This window comes from Acartia tonsa, chromosome 11, assembly GCF_053477335.1.
Source record: "Acartia tonsa isolate MP-2025a chromosome 11, ASM5347733v1, whole genome shotgun sequence".
Taxonomy (NCBI): Eukaryota; Metazoa; Arthropoda; class Copepoda; order Calanoida; family Acartiidae; genus Acartia; species Acartia tonsa.
In genome coordinates, this window is record NC_137270.1 from 40,498,396 (window position 1) to 40,522,019 (window position 23,624).

The 23,624-nt window shown below is 32.8% G+C and overlaps 1 protein-coding gene and 1 long non-coding RNA gene across 2 annotated transcripts in view; one reads left to right on the top strand and one right to left on the bottom strand.

The window, feature by feature from the left end:
- LOC145332242 (uncharacterized) overlaps positions 1-9,890 on the top strand; it is a 13,313-nt gene extending 3,423 nt beyond the window's left edge. Inside the window, exons 3-4 of the long non-coding RNA XR_013884102.1 lie at positions 2,712-2,824; positions 8,014-9,890. This is a non-coding gene — a long non-coding RNA (uncharacterized LOC145332242). The remainder of the gene's footprint in view (positions 1-2,711; positions 2,825-8,013) is intronic.
- A 5,755-nt stretch (positions 9,891-15,645) lies between these two features.
- cnk (connector enhancer of ksr) overlaps positions 15,646-23,624 on the bottom strand; it is a 138,345-nt gene continuing 130,366 nt past the window's right edge. Inside the window, exons 21-31 of the mRNA XM_080177254.1 lie at positions 22,659-22,723; positions 21,266-21,356; positions 20,806-20,901; positions 20,293-20,458; positions 19,919-19,986; positions 19,611-19,698; positions 18,879-18,937; positions 17,668-17,769; positions 16,965-17,045; positions 16,309-16,508; positions 15,646-15,881 (exon numbers count right to left, since the gene is read on the bottom strand). Of these exons, the coding sequence (XP_080033380.1) occupies positions 16,357-16,508; positions 16,965-17,045; positions 17,668-17,769; positions 18,879-18,937; positions 19,611-19,698; positions 19,919-19,986; positions 20,293-20,458; positions 20,806-20,901; positions 21,266-21,356; positions 22,659-22,723 (968 nt within the window). The 3' untranslated portion in view covers positions 15,646-15,881; positions 16,309-16,356. The remainder of the gene's footprint in view (positions 15,882-16,308; positions 16,509-16,964; positions 17,046-17,667; positions 17,770-18,878; positions 18,938-19,610; positions 19,699-19,918; positions 19,987-20,292; positions 20,459-20,805; positions 20,902-21,265; positions 21,357-22,658; positions 22,724-23,624) is intronic.

Below are 23,624 nucleotides of genomic sequence, written 5' to 3' on the forward strand. Positions count from 1 at the left end.
GAAACTCAAATTTAAAATGGGATGAGGTCGACATTTTTCACTCCTACATTTAGTGCCCCTAGAGGCTTCTAGGGGGCGTAGCCGCTAGTTATCTAATGAAGTGCTAATAACCTTTATGATCTAGATTACACAAAATTTTGTTTTAATGATATTTTCTACTAATAATAATATCAGTTGTAATATCTACTTAATTAATTAGGTGTTCAATGAGAACAGCAAACAAATAAGCATTGTTAGTAAATTCTAATACAAAAGTAACAGCAGAATCTCTAGCTTTTTGTCCGTGTGTACCGAAGGATCCCGCTAACCGCTGAATCGATATGGTTTTCCTTTACATTGTAGCTTCTCAAAGGTCCTGGGAGGGTACCACCACCCTTTCAAGAGAAATCGAAAAAACAAACAAACAAAAAACATAACTTACCCAATCTAGCGGCATAACAAATATTTTTTGGTAAACAGCTGATCCTAACATAGATTGAAAAGAAAACATTTTACTTGCCCCTTTGAGGCCTCAAGGGGCGTATCCGCTAATGAATTAAAGAGTAGCTTCGCTTCTAAAAAAATACTTCTCCAATGATTGTATACTAAACATTGCTCTGTTTGTCTGTCTATTAATAGATAATACAAAATTAACCCAGGAAGGAATAGGGACATAGGGCTGTTTATTACACCAGTCCCCAAAGTTTTTATAATAACGTTTTTCTATTTGTTGGGTTAACAACTTTGGGGACTTTCACTAAACTCGATTGGTTCATTAAGTTGAGTGACAAAACGTTTCAACCACTAATTGTAATCTACAGCAGGAGTAATTTTTTGTATCATAATTGGGGATGTACACCAATTTATCTTCCATTTTCTTATTCCTTTAAATTCCTGGAATTAATCACAGTGGTATATCTAGTTTATTATTCTCATACTAACAGTAGTAATTAAGTCCAAAGGTAGCTAGTGCAGCCTTAACAAGCTTACACAAAGTGGATAATTTTTTTCAAGCATTTTCCGTGGTATGTAACGGTTTAGCCAAATGCTCTTATTAAGTCAAACTGTAACTTGATTATAACTAAACGCTTAGTATGGTCATAATTAATAAATAATAAATGATGCTTCTTTTTAAATTAAGAAAAATAAGAAAATAAAATTAGAATAAATGTTTATATAGAAATTTAGAGATGCATCTTTTTCGAGAGGGGTTTGACAGACGGGCGGGCAGATACCATTGTACTATTTTCTAGTATTATAGAAGTTACTGTTTATTAAATATTACTCTGTTAAAATTTATTAATACTGTTAAGAAATTTGTCTACATTCTTTGTAAATACTTGTATTCCATTAATTCTCTTTAAAATTTTTCTTGGGAATCATCTTATTATAATAAAAAATGGATCCTACCCCAAACGTAGGTGTCCAAAACGTCGGAGTGGACAAACGCAGGAGTCCCAAACGTCGGAGTGGACATTGCTTAAGTAAAACCTAGGAGTGTCCGCTATTTTAATAATATGACAATTTTGAAATTTTTTTATACCCCTGTCTACAAAACAATAACTATGGCCGCAGTGCTCGGCCCCCTAGCCTGCCTCTAGCCGCAGCGCTCGGCCCACTGGCCTATAACCTAACCTAACCTAAACTAACTAAGAAAAATAACGAGACCGAAGGGGGGGGGGGAGTTGTATAAAAAAATTCAAAATTGAAAAAAAAAATTGGGACTCCTGTGTTTGTCCACTCCGACGTTTGTCCCAAAATTCCTGCGTTTGTCAACTCCGACGTTTGTCCCACTCCTGCGTTTTTTCCACTCCGAAGTTTGGAACTTCTGCGTTTGTCCACTCCGATGTTTTTCCACTCCTACGTTTGGGACTCCTACGTTTGGCGTGGAACCAAAAAATGACATCAAACAATACAAATGACCAAAGAACAGTATACATTTTACTATTGGTCAATTACAATGTATACTGGCCTATCATTGGTCATTTGCATTGTATGACGTCATTTTTTATTAGGCACTATAAGCTGCTTCCTTCTAGGAATCACCTTAAATATTCCTTTCTATCCGTTTATCCATCTATTAATCTATCAATTTATCAATCTATCAATCGAATAAAATTTATCTATCTATCTCTTTTTTATAAGTATCTCTGTATCTTTTTATTTATCCTCTTCTATGGATCTATCTATCTATTATTTGTCAAAATAGGAATTTCATAGAAAAGTAAATTAAACTTGATATCAAAAACTTCAGAAGGTATTTCAATATAAACAAGGATGACATCATCTATAAAATTAAAGCTGAACAAATCAAACAACAACAAAATTTGAAATATATACAAAGTAAAAACACATTCAATATTTAAAAAGAATGTGTCCTAGCTTTTGAGATTTAGATGTAAAATGCAATCGTTTTTTTTGTAGACCTCTTATTTTTGAAGTAATTTAAGTTTTATAAAAATTAAGTTGGTTTTAAGGTGCTTAAACGCAACAAAAAAAGAAGAAAATTACCTATATGAACAAAAATAGTGAGATCTTTAATTTGACAACTTACTTTTTAAATTCTGGTGAGTATTTATTGAAAAAATCTATTTTGTTGAACCCCGTTGAATCAAAACTTTAAACTTTGGGAGCTCGTCACGAATGGGTCAAAAAAATCACAAAAGTTAGGACACGTTCTTTATAAAGTATCTATTTATCTATCTATCTAACTATCTTTCTATCTATCGTAGGAATGCCCTGGCCGAGGAGAATGGTAAGTCCTCTGGAGATGGTGGGGGTGGGGAGGGGGGTGGCGACCCCTCAACCTCAGAACTATCTGACAAGCTAGAAAATGTTAAAATAGGTATTTTATCTTTTTTTAATAGCGAGCTACTCTATAATTCACTTTGTCTGCCAGTCTGTCCGTCCGTGAGACCTTAACACCATGGGGAAAATGTGAATTTCTCAGGTGCTATTCAAGACAGACAGCAAATTTTTTGTGAAGATTCTACATACCAAAGATTATCCAGTATGTAACCTACTTTGTCCATCCGTCTGTTTCAACTATTTGGCCATTTTATTTGCTTTGTTGAAGTAAAAAAAAAGTTTATGGTCCTATCAAAGTTTGCTGGCATCTTGTGCCCGTAATGGTGATAATTTATAAATCAAATTAGTTATATTTTTAACACAAGAAAAATTCGATAGAAAAAATAACGATAGGGGGGGGGGGGAGGCATACAATGCACAGACAAACATCATGATAATTTTATACAAAGACTAGTGGCTACAGAAGGGAGGTTCATAAAATGACCTACAACCAGTCCGGGACCTGTGTGAAGCTTAAAAAAACCATACTACTACTTTATATAATAGACTAGCGACTGTGCTCCTAGCATATAGGAACTCTCTATTCGAAGTAAAGAAGAAAAGTAGAAAAATAGCTTAAAACTGGAGAGATATAAAAATTTAAAAAGCCTAAAATTATCCAAGGACATATTAAAAGCTTCCATAAAATGGAGAACTTAATCAGTTCAGTAGTTAATAAAATATTGGGCTACAGACAAAAAAAACCTTACTACTTTATATAATAAGATGGATAAAAGCAAATATTTTAATACAAGGTTGGATTGATCTTTCATTATCCTACCCCTGCATGTAATAAAAAGACTTTCGCTTCCGGAAGATAAACCTTTAATAGTATTTTCATCCGGGATCTAAAGGGATAAGACAATGGCCGATAAATTGATACACATGTGACATTCCCGTGATGAGAATCCAAATTTCTTTTTCTGTTGATTACATTTACTGATATAAGCGTTTGGAGATACTCAGCTTAATGATTCAACCAATCAAAGTTCATCAAAAGTGCCCAATCGGTTTGCGGTTACCAAGATCTTAAGCTTCAGACGGACGGACGGACAGACAGAAAGACGGACAGCAGTATAATTCCAAAGTTGTTTAATAGAAAAACTATTCATTTTACTTTTTTATTGTCTGTTGATCTATAAAAGTTTTTGGTAATATCCCATATTTAACAACAAGAAAAGTTTGATACTGTTATTTCAGTAGGTATGGCTTCTAAACCGATTAATATCTGTTGGATTATAACCGGTTCTCAGCCTTAAAGAAAAATTAAGTCAAACACTGTATTACAGAGAATTTTCCACGAATATTAAAATAAAATAAGATAATAAAATTAATATAACACTCGGGGATTACATAATTGGTTTTAATCTTATAATTTTTCATTTTTTAATATTTGCGGAAAGCTGTCTATAATACGATGCGATAAATAAGTTTTGTGTTTTAAATTTAGGGGAAGGGGGGCAATAATCCAAGCTTTTTTGAAGTGGGGTTTTAAAGGTTTGAAGTGTGGTAGTATTTCCAAAAATTAGTTTGGTTCACATTTTTTTTTATCAGGGGGGTCCATTTTTCAGCTTATGGAACTATACCAAGTTTTTCTTGGAAACAAAAAGTATTGATTTATAATTAAACAAGGATGACAACATCATTAATTAGCGAATAATAGTTTTCTTTACCAATTTAAAATTCAAATTCTAATAAGATTTCAAAATGTTTGAACTTTAATGCTTTATTTTACGCATTTCTTTCAAATCAAGACACCTCATTTGGCATTGCAGAACCCAGATAAAGATCTACAATGCCGCTAACTTGTATGAAAAAAGTCGTCTTTCAGATAAGGAAAACAAACACATCTTTAATTTTCAAAAGACTTGGATGTTTTTGTCTGAAGAACTTACATAGACTGTGAAACGGTCGAGACAACGCCCTTGAGGCTTGTAGAGGTACTTTAAGGAAGTACCTCTTTTTAATTTTATTTTTCGGGGATGACTTCTCTCAAAAATGGTAAAATTTTATCAATATTTCTGTGTTTCTTTCTGTTTATCTATCTATCTAATTCTGTCTGTGTCTATTTTTATAAAGAAGGTGTATCAACTTTTTTTTTTATGGCTAGCCGGTTCTTTTAGTAAGTAGTAGATGTAAAATTTTTCATAGAATTCAGATATGCAATCGGTTTTTTTGTAGACCTCTTATTTTTTAAGTAATTTAAGTTTTTTTTAAAAATAATTAAGTCGGTTTTAAGGTACTAAAACGCAACAAAATAAAAGAAGAAATTGGTCAGTAAGAACAAAAATAGTAAGATCTTTAATTTGACACCTTACTTTTAAAATTCTGTTGAGTAATTATTGAAAAAATCTATTTTTTTAACCTCGGTTTAATAAAAACTTTAGACCTAAATATTTTCTCAAACAGACATAAAAAACATGGCTTCATATATACCTTTAGAATCAGAAAAATATTACGAATCCATTGTAAGCAAAATTGAAAAAAAGTAAAAAAATAAAAAAATATAAAAATGGCCAATTGTATTTTTTGTTCTAGCAACACTATCGTCTTCCCTTTTTTACCCCCTCTTTACCCCCTCTATACCCCCTTCCCATTTTTATACCCAATTCAAAAGTTAAGACGTTGTCTGTACAATATAATATGATATTTTCATATAATTCCTTTTATTGTAGTTTATATACTATATTGTAAACTTTTTTTTTCAATTTTGCTTACAATGGATTCGTAATATTTTTCTGATTCTAAAGGTATATATGAACCCATATTTTTTTACTTGTGAAATGATAAAATTGAGTTCAAAGTTTTTATTCTCGTGGGTTTAAAAAAATCGATTTTTTCAATAATTACCTGACAGAATTGAAAAAGTAAGGTGTCAAATTAAAGATCTTACTATTTTTGTTCATAATGGCCATTTTCTTTCTTTTTTTTGTTGCATTTTAGTACCTTAAAATTGACTTAATTTTTTTTTTAAAACTTAAATTACTTAAAAAATAAGAGGTCTACAAAAAAACCGATTGCATATCTGAATTCTATGAAAAATTTTACATCTACTACTTACTAAAAGGACCGGCTAGCTATAAAAAAAAAGTTGATACAACTTCTTTCCCAATATCATTCATGGTCGTACTTTTAAATAAAGGATATATTTCAAAAAATCTAAAAAGGTCAAATTAAAAACTTTATTTACCTGTGATGATTCCACAGAGACTAATGAACTGCTTGATAACACACTTTGTGAAAGAGGGTAATTTTTTTCATGTGTTTTCCATAAAGTTAAGTGTGAGCGTTTAATCAAATGCACTTGTTAAATCAAATTGTTCTTAATTTTGAACAAATGTATGCATATGAAATGTTCCTAATTAAGAACAGTTTGACTTAATAAGAGCATTCGTCAAAACGCTAATATACAACTTTACAAAAATACGCGAAAAAAATTACCCTTTTTCTATGAAGGATTTTTCGAAATTTTCTCAGAAATAGCTGATTAAATATTTTCTATGTAGATAATTTATCGTGAATCCTAAGAAAATAAATGGTACATGGGTTAACAAAATTAAATATCTAACTTAAGAATTAGCGGCTACACCCCCAGAGGCCTTTCGTCCCTCCCGCCATTTTTAATTTTAGCTTGTAAAATATATAAAGAAATTATGGTTTGGGAACATTTTAGAGGCGATTTTTTTAGGAGGGTGGAGGTAATCATCTCTAAAATCGTAATAAAATTTCACAGGAAGCAACATTGTTAAAGAGAACCATATCGGTTCAGTGGTTAGCGGGATCCTCAAGTACAAACAGACATATAAATAAATAGTAAGACATCCTGTTACTTTTGTGTAAAATTGGTATGGATTTTGGCTTCACCAGTGCATTTCTGCTGTTTGTTCCTTTTTGACAGTAGAAATATCCAGGGAGGGTAGGGATATTGGACTCTTTAATATGCTAGTCACCAAAGTTTTTTAATAACGTTTTCTTATTTGTTGGCTAAATATCTTTGGGAACCTTTATTGAATTTTGATTGGTTGATTTATTAAGTTAAGTGTCTAAGCGTTTCAACCACAAATTGTAATCTTCAGAAGGTATAATTTTGTGAATAATTATTGGGGATGTGCATCATTTTATCCGTCATTGTCTTATACCTTTAGATACCTGAGAAATCTCTCTCTCAATTTTATTCTTATTGTCTCTTTTATTTCTCTAACAATATCTCCCTTCCCCACTCTCTCTCTCTCTCTCTCTTTCTCTTTCTCTCTCTCTCTCTCTCTCTCTCTCTCTCTCTCTCTCTCTCTCTCTCTCTCTCTCTCTCTCTCTCTCTCTCTCTCTCTCTCTCTCTTCCTATCTATAAATCTCTCAGACTTTTTAGGAGCAAAGCTACTCCAAAACTTTACTCTGTCTGTTTGTCGGTCAGTCCGTTGTGTAAATGTAATTTTCTTGGATGCTACTTAAGATAGACTGCTAAGATACCCCTCACCAAAGAGCATCCATTAACAACTTACTTTGTCCGTCGGTCTGACGGTCATACTACAAACGCTATAAATATTTAATTTTAAAAGTTTTGTGATTTTTTTTTGTTTGATAATTATAAATTCCATCTCTTTTTTGTGCCACTGAAAATCTTCTCTAAAACTTAACCTACCTGTTTGCCTATCCAAGATTTGTTTGAGCTTCGCTGCTTATGTATGTTGTCATCCTTGTTATTATTATTGTTTTAGTAAAACTTCCCTCTGTGTACCTTTCGACCATTTTAATGAATTTTGTTTTGCAAATTTTTCTAGCCAAATCTATTCAATAAATCAAGGACCTAAAGGGATAAGACAATGGATGATAAATTGATGTATATACCCAACGATAATAAAAAAATTACAATTACTGGTTAAAACGTTTGGACACTCGACTTTATTAACCAACTAATCAAAATTCAAGAAAGTCCATAAAGTTGTTAAGCCTACGAATAAGAATAAAAGAATTAACCTTTTGAACAGGATATTTTTAAATAACGTTTTCGTATTCGCTAGTTTGACAACTTTTGAACTTTTACTGAATTGTGATTTCTTGGTTCATTAAGTTAAGTGTCCAAACGTTGCAACTACTTAATGTACGGGGTAATTTTAATAATCAATTTATCGGGCATTGTCCTATCCCTTTAGATCGCTGATTAATCTACTCATCTATTTTTAACAATTTCAGATGATTCGGGTGGAGGGAAATAATTGTGAAGATGATATTAATTAATGCTGAGCACAAACAACAACAAACTATAATCCAGTGTTTTTCATACAATTTAGAAATATGTTGTGCATTCATTTCTGCAATGAACCGATATGGTTCTCCTTTACAATGTAGCTTCGCATAGGTCCTGTGAAGGTGTATGGCTATTTTATGGGAGGGTACCACCACCCATAAAGTGACCCCTCCCAGATTTTCTTTTTGTTTAACTTGCGGCAGTGAATGCACCCATAGAAATATATTTCAAATAATAGTTATTAATCGCATCGTATTATAGACAGCTTTTCGCAGACAATAAAATCCTAAATAAGTTCTGTTGGCCGAAAGCCCCGGCCGACAAAACTGGTATTAATTTTATGATTTTTATTTATTGTTGGTGGAGAATCTTTCTATAATACGATACGATACATGATTTTTCTGTATGGCTCAGAAATTAATCGGTTTCTAAGCATTCCAAAATTTATAAAGCAAAGCCGGATGAAATTTAGTAGTTTTTAACAAATATTTGTAAAATTTGAGAACCTTTGTAACTTATATTATAAAAAAAATATTAAAGATAAAATTAGCTGTAGTCAGTTTGGGGACATCGCCTCTTAAGTGGCGATGTCATCAAACTGACAATAGCCTAAAATTATATAAAAAGTAAAAATATAGAAATGTATTAGAACAAGAATAAGTATGTAAATAAGAAGCGCAATAATTTTTTTTTATTAAATTCAACATATTTTTAAAATAGCTCTTAAAAAATTTAAAAAAAACATGGAAATTAAAATTTGAAAATTTATATTAAACTTTAAGTGTAAAATATTTTTCTTGATCAATGAAAAAAAGCTGATTTAACATTTTTGTCTTTTGTAATAAAAAATTTCCTGACAACAAATAAATTTTTTAACTTTAAAACAGCATTGATGCCTTTAAGGTCTTCTGTAAAATAAATAAATATTTTAGTAGCTTTTTTAGCTTCAAGTTTTAAGATAGATTTTAACAAAATTTTGAACTATGAGAATATTTTCAAAATGTCAATTTAGATTATGTTTTATTGTGTGGTCAATATTAGTTAAATAATCTTTAAAATAGTAATATTTTTATTTCAAATAGCTTATTTTAAGTCTTAATAGGCCTTTATAGTTTAAAAACTGTTGCAAAAAGTTTTTATTTCATAATTGTCTTTAAGTTATTTATCGCATCGTATTATAGACAGTTTTCCACGGATATTAAAATAAAAAAAATATAAAATTTAAACCAGTTTTGTTAGACATGAGAGGCGAAGGCCTGGGCTATCAAAACTTGTTTTAATTTTTTTCATTTATTATTCCTAGAAAATTGTCTGTAATACGATGTTGTACATGATTTACAGAATCAGTTCTAATCCAGCGGGTTGGTTTAAATGCAACGTCTGAAATTTTGTGTTATTTTTATCAATGCTTGCTTATGTAAATTTGTCTATTATGTAAGTAAACACAATAATCTATTATAAAAAGAGTATGTCTGTCTTTAAAGATCTCAAAAATATTATACTTTGGTTTATTACAGAAACTTTAATTCAATACTTAAAAAAATTTTAAGTAAGAAAACCTTCAAAGAATACTTCCTCCCTTTTTTTCTATAAATAAAGAAAAACTTTATGTTTTCGCCCCTAGAGGCAGAGGGCGAAGCCGCTACTGCTGTTTTATAGTATGAAATTAATGTAACTTGCTTATGTAAACTTATGTATAACTTTTAGAAAACTATTTGTGTGTTTTTTTGTAAAAATTATTAGATTTGTAAAATTGTAAAATTGAACGCATTTAAAGTAATGATATATAAAGAAAAATGTTCTAATAAATTTATCAAATTTTTTTTACTTCGTTTTTTAGTAGAAAATACTCATAATATGTTTAGCTAACCGCTGAACCGATATGGTTCTCACTTTTAGTGAAGCTTCTCATAGTTCCTCCAGGGGAGGTAAAAGAGAAATCGACCACGGGAAAAGTACCCCCATATTATTACTTATGTTGGTTATTTTTCCTTTCAGAACTAAAATAGAAATTGAAGGGTCATCTTTACCCTAATTTGCCCAAGAGTTTTTTTTGGGCCGTAGCCGCTAGTTGAAGATAAAAAGCATACCTAACCAAAATACGACTGAAAACTATAATTGAATTCCACCCTTCTTTAATACATATCTAGCCTAGGGGCACTTTAGGAGAGGGAGTAGTCGACCCCCTTTCCACTTTAATATGTTCCTTCTAGGGATGGCAATCCGTCTAATTTTTGGACCGAATTCGGATTCGGATTCTTACAAGAATCCGTCCAAAAATAAAACGGATTCTAGCAATATTTTAAAAGGCTTTCTAAAAAATAAATTAATGGATTAAATTTTACCGGGTACTGGGCAGAATCTAAAGCTGCGTATTTTTCATATTTTCAGTAGCTTTTCTTCTATTTCTAGACCCTACACCGGCCAAAATGACTGTTAAAAATTAAAATATATATTCGGAACGAAAAAACTCAAGACGCTAATTTTAGCCTAACAATTAAGAATCCGAATCCGCTATTAAAAAACGGATTCCAGTTTCAGAATGCCAACCCTAGTTCCTTCTGTTGTTATTTCGGGTTTGCGACATAAGCAGCAGTAAGAACACAGTAATAGTGTCTGACTGATTATGACGTAATAAAAAAAATTAGCCAATGAGAGGCCGTTATTGACCAATGGTAAAATTTATAGTGGCCTCTCATTGGCTAATTTTTTTTGTTACGTCATAATCAGTCAGACACTATTACTGTGTTCAGCAGTAAGAGTAGGGATTGTGCCTTTGCCCAAAACAGGCGCAACTTAATACCATGTACAAATAGGACTTTCATACAAAGGTCGTGCAATCACTTGGATGCTTGTCATATAACCTTGCCAGAGAAAATGAGAGGGGACAATGGGCTTTTAATTACACTAGTCCCCGATGTTTTATAATAACGTTTTATTATTCGTTGGCTCAACAACTTTGAGGACTTTGATGGCTTATTCATTAAGTTGAGTGTATAAACGTTTCAACCACAAATTTTATTCTACAGAAGGGGTAAATTTGAGTATCATCATTGGGGATGTACATCAATTTATCGGCCATTGTCTTGTCTCTTTAGATTCCTGTAACCTAGCACATCATTAAGCAAGATTTAGTTTAAAGATACGCCAAAATAAGATCTTGAATAACTTCATCCGTAGGCTAAATTTTAAAAAATCTGTCCTAAATTCTGTTCGACAATACAACCATGCATAACAAAAATCAACCTTTATTTTTTTCATTTAAAAAAAAATTCCTCAAATTTTTGAAGATTCAAGTTTTTTGTTGTTGTTTTACTTAAGGTATGTCCCTTTAGTACGTTTGTACTTTAGAATGTATGTCCTTTAGGACCTTTATTCCTTTAAGAGGGTTGCTGGTGTACCCTCAATAACTATCCAATGAATATAAATATTTCTCGTATTCATTCGAATCCAAAGGATTAGAACCGGTTCTCATCAATACGAAAAAACTACGTCTAGCATCGTATAATATCCAGCTCTCTACGAATATAAAAATGTACAATCATAAGATGAAAACCAGTTTTTTTAGCCGGTGCCTTCGGCCCTCGGGGCTAAAAAAACTAGTTTTAATCTTATAATTGTACATTATATATCCGCGGAAAGCCGTTTATAATACGATGCGTGAAATAACTATCATTTGTTTCAAAGTAAAGAAAATAAATGTCTTCTTCCTTTGTCTGAACATAAAATATCGAATTTATTTTCCGTTTTGAAACCGTTTAATATTTGCAGGATGAGCACCGGTTTTCAACCATACTGAAAAATCATGTCTAGCATCGTATAGCATGTAATCCCGTGTCTTCGGCCCCAGGGGCAGACAAAAAAGGTTTTAATCTTATCATTTTTCATTTTAATATCTTCGGAAAGCTGTTTATAATATGATGCGATAAACAACTATTGCAGTTGCACTAAAAATATCCTAAAAAACATTTAGACGCCATAATTAGGGTCGATCCCTACCTTGTTGTCCCAGGAATCATTATACCAAAAATCTGATTAATAGGTTAATTTCAACATATAAAAATTTGAATCGAAAATATTTTAAAAATCATCATGTGTTGTAAATGGAACTGATAAATTCTTTGGTAATTTTGGCAGTTCGACTTTTACAAAGCATTTGACAATTGATTTATTACTACTGGGATCTTAAATAAAGTGAAACTCGCAGTGTGATGAAATAACGATACCTTTATCAACTCCCTTAAGCCATCTAGCTGGATGAACCCATTGACAAATAACTTATGACCATATTAACTACCTACATTGATGACAAATTAAAAAAAATTGGAGATGCAACCACTTATTTCGAACATATTTTTAAAAAATCAAAAACATAATTTGGTGCTGCGAACCATAAATTTATGGGTTCCCCATAACGCTTTCTTATCAATCTTTTTTTGTTGGGGGGTTAATGTTGTCCCACCCTCAAGAAAATACCCTAAAACCACCACAGGACCAGTAGGTATATTCGCTGGAGAGCAGAATCCAATCGATTCAGTGGTTACCGAGATCTTAAGGGACAGACAGACATCATTCTACTTTGTATTAGAGATTAAATAACTTGATTTTATTATAACACTGCAGGGGACGATATTTGTTCTATACATTAGTATAGGCATGTTCGACTTGACCTTGCATGGTGATTCTTAGCCTCTTGTAATCTTTACTATCGGGTCCATGGTTTTAAGTTTTACATGCTGATTTTTATACAAATTGTTTAAGATATTTATTTCAGAGGAGTGCGTCCCGAATATTCATTTACAACTGATATGCACTATTAACAGATCTATATTATAGATTTATATACATACAACTACCTCCCCCTTTTATCCAATGACCTTCTTCGTCTGCTAGCATAATATTTTCTGCTACTTGACTGTGTTAACATTCCTGACACCATTGGTTGATTTTCAAAGATCCAATTGAGAGTCGGCACCAGGATATGCTATTCTAACAATTCTAAGTGAAAGTTTCCCCCACAATCTTCATCCCTTCAGTTTCATTTTAAAAAATTTTTACGCCAACGGTATATTTAATTTTCAGCCATTTCAAATTGAATTAAATAGCTGACACACAGACCCTGGTCGCAGGGAGGGGACAATGGGCAATTAATTAAATTTAAGAGGGTTCGCTGAAAAGCAATGATAACCAGAATTATCAAGAAAATTTTACCAAAATTGGAAAGGGATCATGGTAACCTAATTTAGAACAAAGTTAGTTCTAAGAAAAATATCATTTACTTGAAAATTAAATTATCAACACATCTCAATGTAGTAAACATTCTGTAATTAATCACTAGAAAAATCTTGTTTAGAACTACCTCAACCCTTCTGATATATTTATAACTGACCCCTAAAGTCAAGCGGTACTAGATTATTTGATACATAAATATCACAGTAGAGTTTCTATACATGAAAAGACATTTTCTTGGGAAAAAATATTTGTTAAAACCAGCGATAAATAACAAACTTTTCTGTCTGCATATTCAAAACTAGCTCAGCTAGTTAGCGGGGCATTGATGCGCAAGTTCCCAAAATCAGTAAGAATCTGCTGTATTCGTGCACATTCCCTTTAAGCCAGTCCCCAAAGTCTGAGACTCCTTAAAAATTGAATATTCGATCCATTGTCCCCTCCCTTACTCCCTGCCCTGGTCGGCACAACGTGATTGGAAAATATAGTTATTTAACCCCTTCCCCATCTAGTGGCTTACTCTAATGCACTAATAGCTTTGACTCGAATGGCATTTAGTCGGTATCTTAAATAGGGTTGGGCCGGATACTTTTTTGGCCGGATACCGGATATCCGGCTGATTTCTAATGCCGGATACCCGGTTCCGGCCGGATATCTGGCCAACGTTCGATATCAAGCAAATTACCGGATATCCGGCGTCAAAAATCAGCCGGATATCCTGTAACCGGATATTTTCAATATACGGTATCCGGCCGGATATTGAAATTGGCCGGATAACCGGCCAAACCGGATATCCGGCCCAACCCTAATCTTAAATTTCTTTTGGAATGAAGCAGTGAGGGAAACGGATTCTTTGAAATGTGCCAAAAATAAATTCTTCCATTAAAGACATACTGACAAACATGATCTGTTTTAGAAAAGATTTGCTAGAAAAAAAATAAACATATTTTGATTACATTTATTTGAAATCACTAAGAGAACTTTTAAACCATTAACAAATTTTAAAAAATACATGGTTCAATAGTCTCTGAACATAATACAGTAATAAAATATTTAGATTTTTTGTAAGTTATATTGATTTAAAAGTGCTTTAAGTTAAAGTAAATTTTTATGTTAGGATAGCAAAAGAAATTAATATTTTTAAAAATCCTCAAAATGGACGTATTATTTAGATTGATATAATATTAATTCTCAAGGCAACAAGTTAGTTTAGATTACTAAAATTTATATATTTTTAATAAAATATTTTAGTCGATACTCATTAAATTGAGTCTTTTTATGTATAGGTTACTGTTAATTTTAAATAAGTCTTTTATTATTTACTTTAACATGATCTGTAATATGAAAATGCTGTAGTACTTGATTTTTGTTAAATTAAAGGAAGCCTGCAAGAAATACACTGATCTTGCTGCTGAAAGACTGCCACAAGTAGACCCAATACTCCTAATTTGAAGCCTTCAGCTTCAACAACAAAAAAGTTAGACATTTCAAAATGGTATTTTAGGTATATGAAAATTTGTAAGTTTTCCATTGCTCATAATAGAAATTGCATCGCCTAGAAACAAAATTATTAGCTTATTTTCTGCTTATTTTTTAAATTTTCATATACCTAAATGCCTCGAACTTTTTTGTTATTGAAGCTGAAAGTTTCGAATTTGGGGTATTTGGTCTACTTGTCGCAGTCTTTCAGCAGTTAGATCGGTGTTTTTCTTGCAGGCTTCCTTTAAGTTGTAAGTTAGTTATATTTAAAAATTTAAATTTACTACAAATAAAACTAAAATGTTTCAACTCGCGGGGATCACAGTTAGATTTGTAAATACAAATATAAAATATACAACAACAAGGGTATCATGTAAAGAAGCAATAGCATATCGACATATATGTTTTTCTAAATTTAAAGGCGGCTCACGGCCAAACAGCTGAACAACGGCTGCAAAACCTTTTGAATAATATCGAAAGCTAGAACTTTTTGACATGAATAAAAAATGTTTTTAACACTCAGAAAAAAATACACTAAAATATGTAATACTATTATTATCTTAACTTAAAAAAAATACTCTTAGTTTGGTAAAATATAAGAATATGCTTAAGGATATGTTTAGTTTTGTATAAAAACAAATGCAATTTTAATTAAGTTTAATTAAATTGAGCACTTCTCAAAAATACCGAGGTGGATTCTTAAAAAAATATGGTCGCTGTCTCCCCAAAATTGTTTTCGTTAAAAATCCTCCAAAATCTTATGTTAATAACCTTACTATGATTTTATTTAATTTTTGTGATTTTGAAGGATTTTTGACAAAAACAATTTTGATGAGGCAGCGACCCTATCTTTTTTTTTTTTAAAGAATCAACCTCTAAAAAATTCTAATAACTAGAACATTTAAAAGAAAAGGTGTTAAAATTGGCACATTTATGTTTGGCTTTTTATGTATATAATTTGGACAAAATATAGCTTAAACCTGAGCAATTTGATTATGATTTTATTACATTAATTTATTGGCACTTTATTATATGTAAAATGAGTATTTTTAGTTATCAACATGTCTTATAACTTTTAAATATAACTTGGATATAATAAACTATTCTAAAAGTAACGCAACTACTTCATATTATTTTGTTCTTGTTACGAATAGGTATAAGCAAGTGATTTTAATTTTTTTGTTGGGGGGGGGGGGGGGAGCTAATATAGTGTCATAATTTACTTGCTTAATTTATTTTCAAGTTTGGCATTGAAACCGATTAATATCCGCTGAATTAAAACCCATATTCGGCCTTACTGAAATATAATTTATAGCGCCGTTTTACAGACAATTTTCCACGAATAATAAAAAAGAAATCATAAAATTAATACCAGTTTTGTTAGCCTTGGCGTTTGTCCGCTCGAGTTTTACAAAACTGGTTTTAAACTTAATTTAATTTTTCATTTTAATATCCGCGGAAAGTTGTCTATACTACAATGCGATAAATATCTATTCTCACCTATGGATATTGCCATACTTGTTTTTTTTTACATTAGGCATTTTCTGACATTAGTGTAGTTTTTTTTTTTAAATTTTAGGTTAGCTTGAAGTGGAGGGGTGTCTCCGAGGTGGAAGGGCGGGCAGGGAGGGGGGCAGGGCGGGTACAGTCGGGGCGGGGGGCAGGATTGGGGGCGGGGGCAGTTTGTGCTTGGGGGTGGGGGGCAGAGAGGTCGAAATAGAGTCGGGTAGTCCTAAAATATAAAATTATGAATACTAAGGTTTTGTATATAATGTGTCAAATCTTTTCATCTATCTACAGATGGAAAAACGGATTGAACGTGAAGCTCTTTATAGTGCCTATAAAAAATGACGTCATACTGGCCTACCTTTGGCCAATTAAAATGTATACTGGCCTGTCATTGGTAATTTAGTCTGTGTATTGGCCTATCATTGGTCATTTGTATTGTATCATTATGACGTCATTTTTTATAGGCACTATAAAGAGCATGAATTAATGCATATGCCCTAACCAACTCCCAAAAGGCAAAATTAAAGAGGGTTGATACACCCCCCTCTAGGTGTTACCCTCCATACAACTACCTTGACAAGATGGAGATTTAAAAGAACCAATCAATATTCAACAAAAAAGATTCCAATGTTTAAACGTGTTTTTAAAACGTTGGGTACCATTGTAAAAGTATGGGTACCTGAGTCAGTACTTGAAACACTGGTCATTCTAGAGGAAGACGACTTTTTCCGCGGGCTTACATTCTCCTTCACATTGTTTCCTGGGAAAAATTAAATTTACTCGGCTATTAATACAGATAGGCGGCTGATTTTTTTTTGTAGTGATTCTCCATTTCACATTACTTGGTCCGTCAGTCTGCCTGTAGTGGTTTAGATGAAATCTAAGTGTGATATATATTAATCTTCCAATAATTACAATAAAACGCAGATTTTTTGTTAACATTTTTTCTGATCGATGCACAATGCATAAATTCTCTATAAATTGCTTTGTTGTCCGAAAGTCTATCATTACTACACACTGATATTCATTAAAGAAAGATTCTTTTTTCATGTTTTTATTTTTAAATCCTCCCTCAAACTTTTAAACTAATCATTACACAACAATTTTATATATATTTCTAAAAAGTAGAGCTTATATGGCATGACAGTTGTAACGATACGCGCGTAGCATTTTTCTTATGTTTGTACAAGCCGCGCAATTGGAATTTAAAAAAGGGTTTATAAAACCTTTGATGATGAAGACATGGCGCGTGGTGACGCTTCGGGTACTAGTCCTCTCCAAGTCACTCTGCATTTTGAATTGCAGTGATACGCGCTTAATCGCCTAGGGTAATCAACACCCTTGAGATAACGAACCCTTTGATTGCACAACCTTAAACTTACCTTGACATAAACTTGTCGCACCAACAATCTCTGAGATCTCGACGTACCCTTGGTCGTCAAGTCTTGTGGGCCCGGCACTACACAGACTGTGGTTTGGCATCCCTGAAATTATTTATATATTATGTAAAGTCTTGTGGGCCCGGGACTACACAAACTATGGTTTGGCATCCCTGAAATTATATTTATATATTATGTCAAGTCTTGTGGGCCCGGGACTACATAAACTGTGCTTTGGCATCCCTGAAATTATATTTATATATTATGTAAAGTCTTGTGGGCCCGGCACTACACAAACTATGGTTTGGCATCCCTGAAATTATATTTATATATTATGTCAAGTCTTGTGGGCCCGGTACTACACAAACTGTGGTTTGGCATCCCTGTAATTATTTATATATTATGTCAAGTCTTGTGGGCCCGGTACTACACAGACTGTGGTTTGGCATCCCTGAAATTATTTATATATTATGTCAAGTCTTGTGGGCCCGGTACTACACAAACTGTGGTTTGGCATCCCTGAAATTATATTTATATATTATGTCAAGTCTTGTGGGCCCGGTACTACACAAACTGTGGTTTGGCATCCCTGAAATTATATTTATATATTATGTCAAGTCTTGTGGGCCCGGTACTACACAAACTGTGGTTTGGCATCCCTGAAATTATATTTATATATTATGTCAAGTCTTGAGGGCCCGGGACTACACAAACTGTGGTTTGGCATCCCTGAAATTATATTTATATATAATGTCAAGTATTGTGAGCCCGGCTGTGGTTTGGGTTCCTTCAAAAAAACAGCTTAAAACAATCACTAGACTTGAATCTCAAAACAAAACAGCATAAAACTATCAGAGGACCAATATGAAATATTCCTAAAAGAGAGGACGCAATCGGTTCAGTAGTTATCGAGATCTTAAGCTTTAAACAAAAACCCAATACCTACTACTTTAAATAATAAGATAACCTTTAAGTATTCAGTAATACCTAAGCTGTTTGCAGGGATAAGGCAATGGCCGATAAAATGATGTACATCTCCAATGATTATACACAAAGGTACTTCTTCTGTAGATTATAACTACTGGCTAAAACGTTTGGACACCCAACTTAAGGGGCCAACCAAGAAAAATTTTATAAAAACACAATAAGTTTTCAAGCCAACGGATAAGAAAACGCTGCTTTAAAAAATTAAAACTTTGGGTACTAATTTTTACCTGACTGTTGAGAGGTGGAGCTGCCAGATCTGTGCAACTCGCTGCTGGAACCAGAGCTTCTGGAACAATGTTGGTTTCTATTAAAACTGATGCCTTTTCAAAATTTAAAAAAAGACTTATGTAAAACAAAAAGTTAGAGTAAACATGATATACAAAAATCAGACAAAACTTTATAAGACCATCATTTTGGATGTCCCAAGAGCTAAAAAATGACGAGAAAGGACTAAATTTTTTGATTGATGGAAAAAGTGAAAACTAGATGCCTTTTTAAAAAAAACATTAAAAACAGGAGTTCTAGTTTTTTTAAACAAGGATGACAACAGCCATAAAAAAAGGCACCTAACTGGCATTGGTTTGATGATGATGATGGTGGAAAATTGTCTCTAATACGACACGATATATGTTTTATTGGTATGGCTCAAAACCAGTTCTACAAACGAATATTGTTTGTTTTCAAAGCATTACTAGAATAGTTTTTTATCGCATCGTTTTATAAAAAGCTTTCCGCAGATATTAAAATAAAAAATTCTAAGATTAAAACCAGTTTTGTAAGCCCCTAGATACCAAAAACACCACTAACAAAACTGGTTATGATATAATAATTGTACATTTTTATATTTGTAGAAAACGAGATATAATACGATGCTGTACAAAATTTTTCAAAAAGCTGAGAACCGGTTCTAATCCAGCGGATATTTATCAGTTTTGAAACCATACTGGATAATGTATTACCTGAATCTATTTGCTGCCTCCAGGTTGACTGTTGGAGACGTTGCTTTGGAGGACTGTGACTCAGAGACCTTCGCCGCAGGTCGTTCACCTGGGGGGAAAAAAAGGATTGGTTAACAATACAAATAGTATAAGCATTGGTAATAATAGGATGTAGGGGGCAACCACACACACATGAATGAACACACACAAACACAAACACCTACCTTGTGACTGCGGGGAGAAGCCAGGCATTCCTGATTGTGCTGGTGTTGTTGGGGTAGGGGGCAACACCTACACACACACAAACAAACAAACACACACACACATACCTTGTGACTGCGGGGAGAAGCCAGGCATTCCTGATTGTGCTGGTGCTGTTGGGGTAGGGGGCAACCGTCTGAAAAAAATAGTTACGTATAATTGAGGATTTTTTTTAAAAAGTAAAAAAAATTGGGGGAGTAGAGTCGACCACCACTCCCTCATTTTTAATTTTCCCATGGGAAGGTGGTGGTACACGCCCCTAAAATAGTTATAAACCTTCCCAGGACCTATGAGAAGCTGCCATGTAACGGAGAACAATATCGGTTTAGCGGTTAGCGAAATCCTTCGGTACAAACAAACAGACAGACATCCAATTATTTTATAATAAGGATTACTTGCATATTTTATTTAGAGAACCATATATTTTTTAACTAAATCTCACCTGTAACTCTTATAGTTTGATGTTGGAGTGATCTGCGTAAACCCTGTCCCACTCCCCCGGGCTTGGGGGGGTTGGGGTCCCCGCCCCCCAGGAGAAAATTGTTCACTCCGTTGTGGGGCATTCTTGGTGGGGGAGCTTCGGTGAATACTGGACAGACTTTCACGTCCTAAAATAATGACAATTATAGGTATAAATGTTTGAATGTTTTTGCCATTACACAATCATAAACTGTATGCAGTTTTTAGTGTTTGGGTAAGAAATTAAAGGGTTATTGTTAAAAACGTAGGTGCAGAAGAATTATAAAGCTCAATTTAACAATAGAACTGTGTCTCTCTGTCTGGTTATCTATTTGTCTGTATCTGTCTGACTATCTGTCGATCTATTTTTAGCTCTATATCTCTATCTGTCTATCTATATCTGAGCCTCTGGTAGCAGATCCTGACCAGCGGCCACTTGATCCAGATCCTGTGCTTTGCGATGCTCTTGTCTGTCTGTCTACCTGTCTATCTATACCTGAGCCTCTGGTGGCAGATCCTGACCGGCGACCACTTGGTCCAGATCCTGTGCCTGGCGCTCCTCCTGGATAAGCGACCTGTTTGCTGGAGTTACCTGAATGTACAGATAGATTGTTGTAAATAAAATTACTAAAAAATATTCTATAGAATTTAAATGAACACTTATGCTTTCCATTATCTTCTATATACTGAAGTAACAGGATATCTAAGTGTCTGTCTGCCTCTGTACCGATATTGTTCTCCTTTTCAATGTAGCTTGTCACAGGTCCTAATAAGATTAAGATAAGAAATCGCCATAGAAAAAATGACCCCTTAAAAAAATGTTTTCACCAAAAAAAATATAATTTAAAGTTGGTGGTCGACCTAACCATCCACCCCCCTCTCCATTTCCCAAGTGCCCCCAGAGGCCTACAAGGTCGTATCCACAATTCCAGAAATATATTAAAATAAACGTCTACCTCCTTTTGTTGATGCCCTGCTCCCCCCGCTATTTGTTGACGGTGTAGTTGCTGAGCTCTCCGCAGAAGTGATACTCGTGGACGTTGAACCCTAAATATAATAAGATTAGTATTTTTTAGTAGCGAAGCTACTCTATAATTTGAAATGTTCGTCTGTCCGTATTAGTTTGGGGGAAACGTGATTTTCTCGGCTCCTATAAAAGATAAAAGCCTGAAATTTTTTTGACAACATTCCCATTTTTGAGGAGCACAATTATCTATTTAACATCAATGGAGGTAGGACCGCTTTTTAGCAGGTTTTAGGCTATTTTTGTATTTTTCACATTTTTATCCATATCTTTGGTGTTTATGGTCAGATTTTCAAAAATTTTTCAGTTATGGTATCAAAACTGTCGTTTCAAGAAAACAACTATGACGGTCAGACTGCCTTTAAGCAGGTTTTAGGCTATTTTTGTAGTTTTCATATTTTTCTCCATACCTTTGGTGTTTATGGCCCGATTTCCAAAGTTTTTCAGTTAAAGATATCAAAATTAAATTTCCTGTCGTTTCAAGAAAACATCAATGGCGGTCAGACTGCCTTTTTGCAGGTTTTTGGCTATTTTTATATTTTTCACACTTTTCCTCATATCTTTGGTGTTTATGGTCCGTTTTTTTTAAATTTTTGTAGTTAAAAATATCAAAATTAAATTTCCCGTTGTTTATAGCATCCAGTATGTAATTTACTTTGACCGTCAGTCTGTTAGTCATAGTACTGAAATATAAATATTAAGAAATTTTAAAAACAAATGTTGAAAAGGTTTCGTGATTCTTTTCCTAATATACATCCTTTTGACAACTAATATCTAAATTCTTATCAAATTGTTTGTGCTTCGCTACTTATGGATCTTGTCATCCTTTTTATAAAAATTGATGTCTCTTTTAATGAAACAAATATGACTGCCCATTTGTCAAACGACATACAAGCCAACTGGAAAATAACAATGTAATTAGTATAATTACATTGTTATTTTCATTATCTCTGGAAGACTGACTAAATTGTTTTGCGCTACTTATAACAATACAGAGTATAGCCTTACAAGACAATGAGTACAGTTAAAAATACAAAGAGTATAGCCTAACAATACAATGAGTATAGTTAATAATACAATGAGTATAGTTAATAATACAATGAGTATAGTTAATAATACAAAGAGTGTAGTCTAACTTTACAATGAGTATAGTTAATAATACAAAGAGTATAGTTAATAGTAAAAAAAAAAAAAAGAGTATAGATTAAAATGAAACAAAGAGTATAGCCTAATAATACAATCAATATAGTGAATAAAACAAAGAGTATAATCTATCAATACAATGAGTATAGCTTAACAATATAATATAGGCTATAGTTATTTACCTTATCTCTGGAACTCTGACTGAATTGTTGTGCGCTACTTTTATCCCTCCTAGTCTCAGCTCCTCCTAATAGAAATAAAAATATTCCAATCAATAATATATATATATCTATATTTATTTTAAAAAATAGAACAATGTCTGTCCGTCTGTCTGAAGCTTAAGATCTTGATAAATAGTGAACTGGTTTTACTTTATCAATTTATTAAAATGAATGATAAAAATGAACAATTCCTCTTATTCTATCATTGTCAAAACTTTGTATGTTCTCTGTTAAATAAATTAGATATAAAGTTGTTCTGTTAACTTTGTTACATTACACAATAGGGCAAATACAAAAATAACAGGATTTCAGTGTTGAGTATTAATGGATTTATTATTACTTGGATCTTGCACAAGATCATCATGTTACTTGTAGCTGGCAAAAAATCGACCCCCTCCCATCCACCCATTTTACAACATTCCCTCCCCTCCTACTGGATAAACTAACTGACCAATAAAATGTTCTATTGTAATTTGCCCTTTATATCAATCTACAAATTAAAGTAAAATTTTATTTTGGTTCATTTATTAACTATCCAAACGTTTCAACCACTAACTGTACATTTCTTTATCGTCCATTTTCTTATCCCTCTAGATCCCTGATATTATTCCTATCTTGGCCCCACTGTACATTGTTTTTATTCTATTAGCTTTATCTAATAATCTTCTTTCTTTCTCTACGTTGTCAAAGCAAATATATGGATTTCTAACATATTCATTTTACAAAAGCGAAGGTTTTCTGTAATTAAGGTCCGTCCATCCGTCCATCCATCTGAGACGGATAGATTTTTTCGTTAATTTATGCATGTTAGAATTGTCCTATCGATATCAAACTTTGCATGGTGATTCCTTTGGTAGTTAGGTACGATTTAGAAAGCATAGCAATTCTATAATCATTAACATAATGTCCGTAAGTCCATTTTAAACA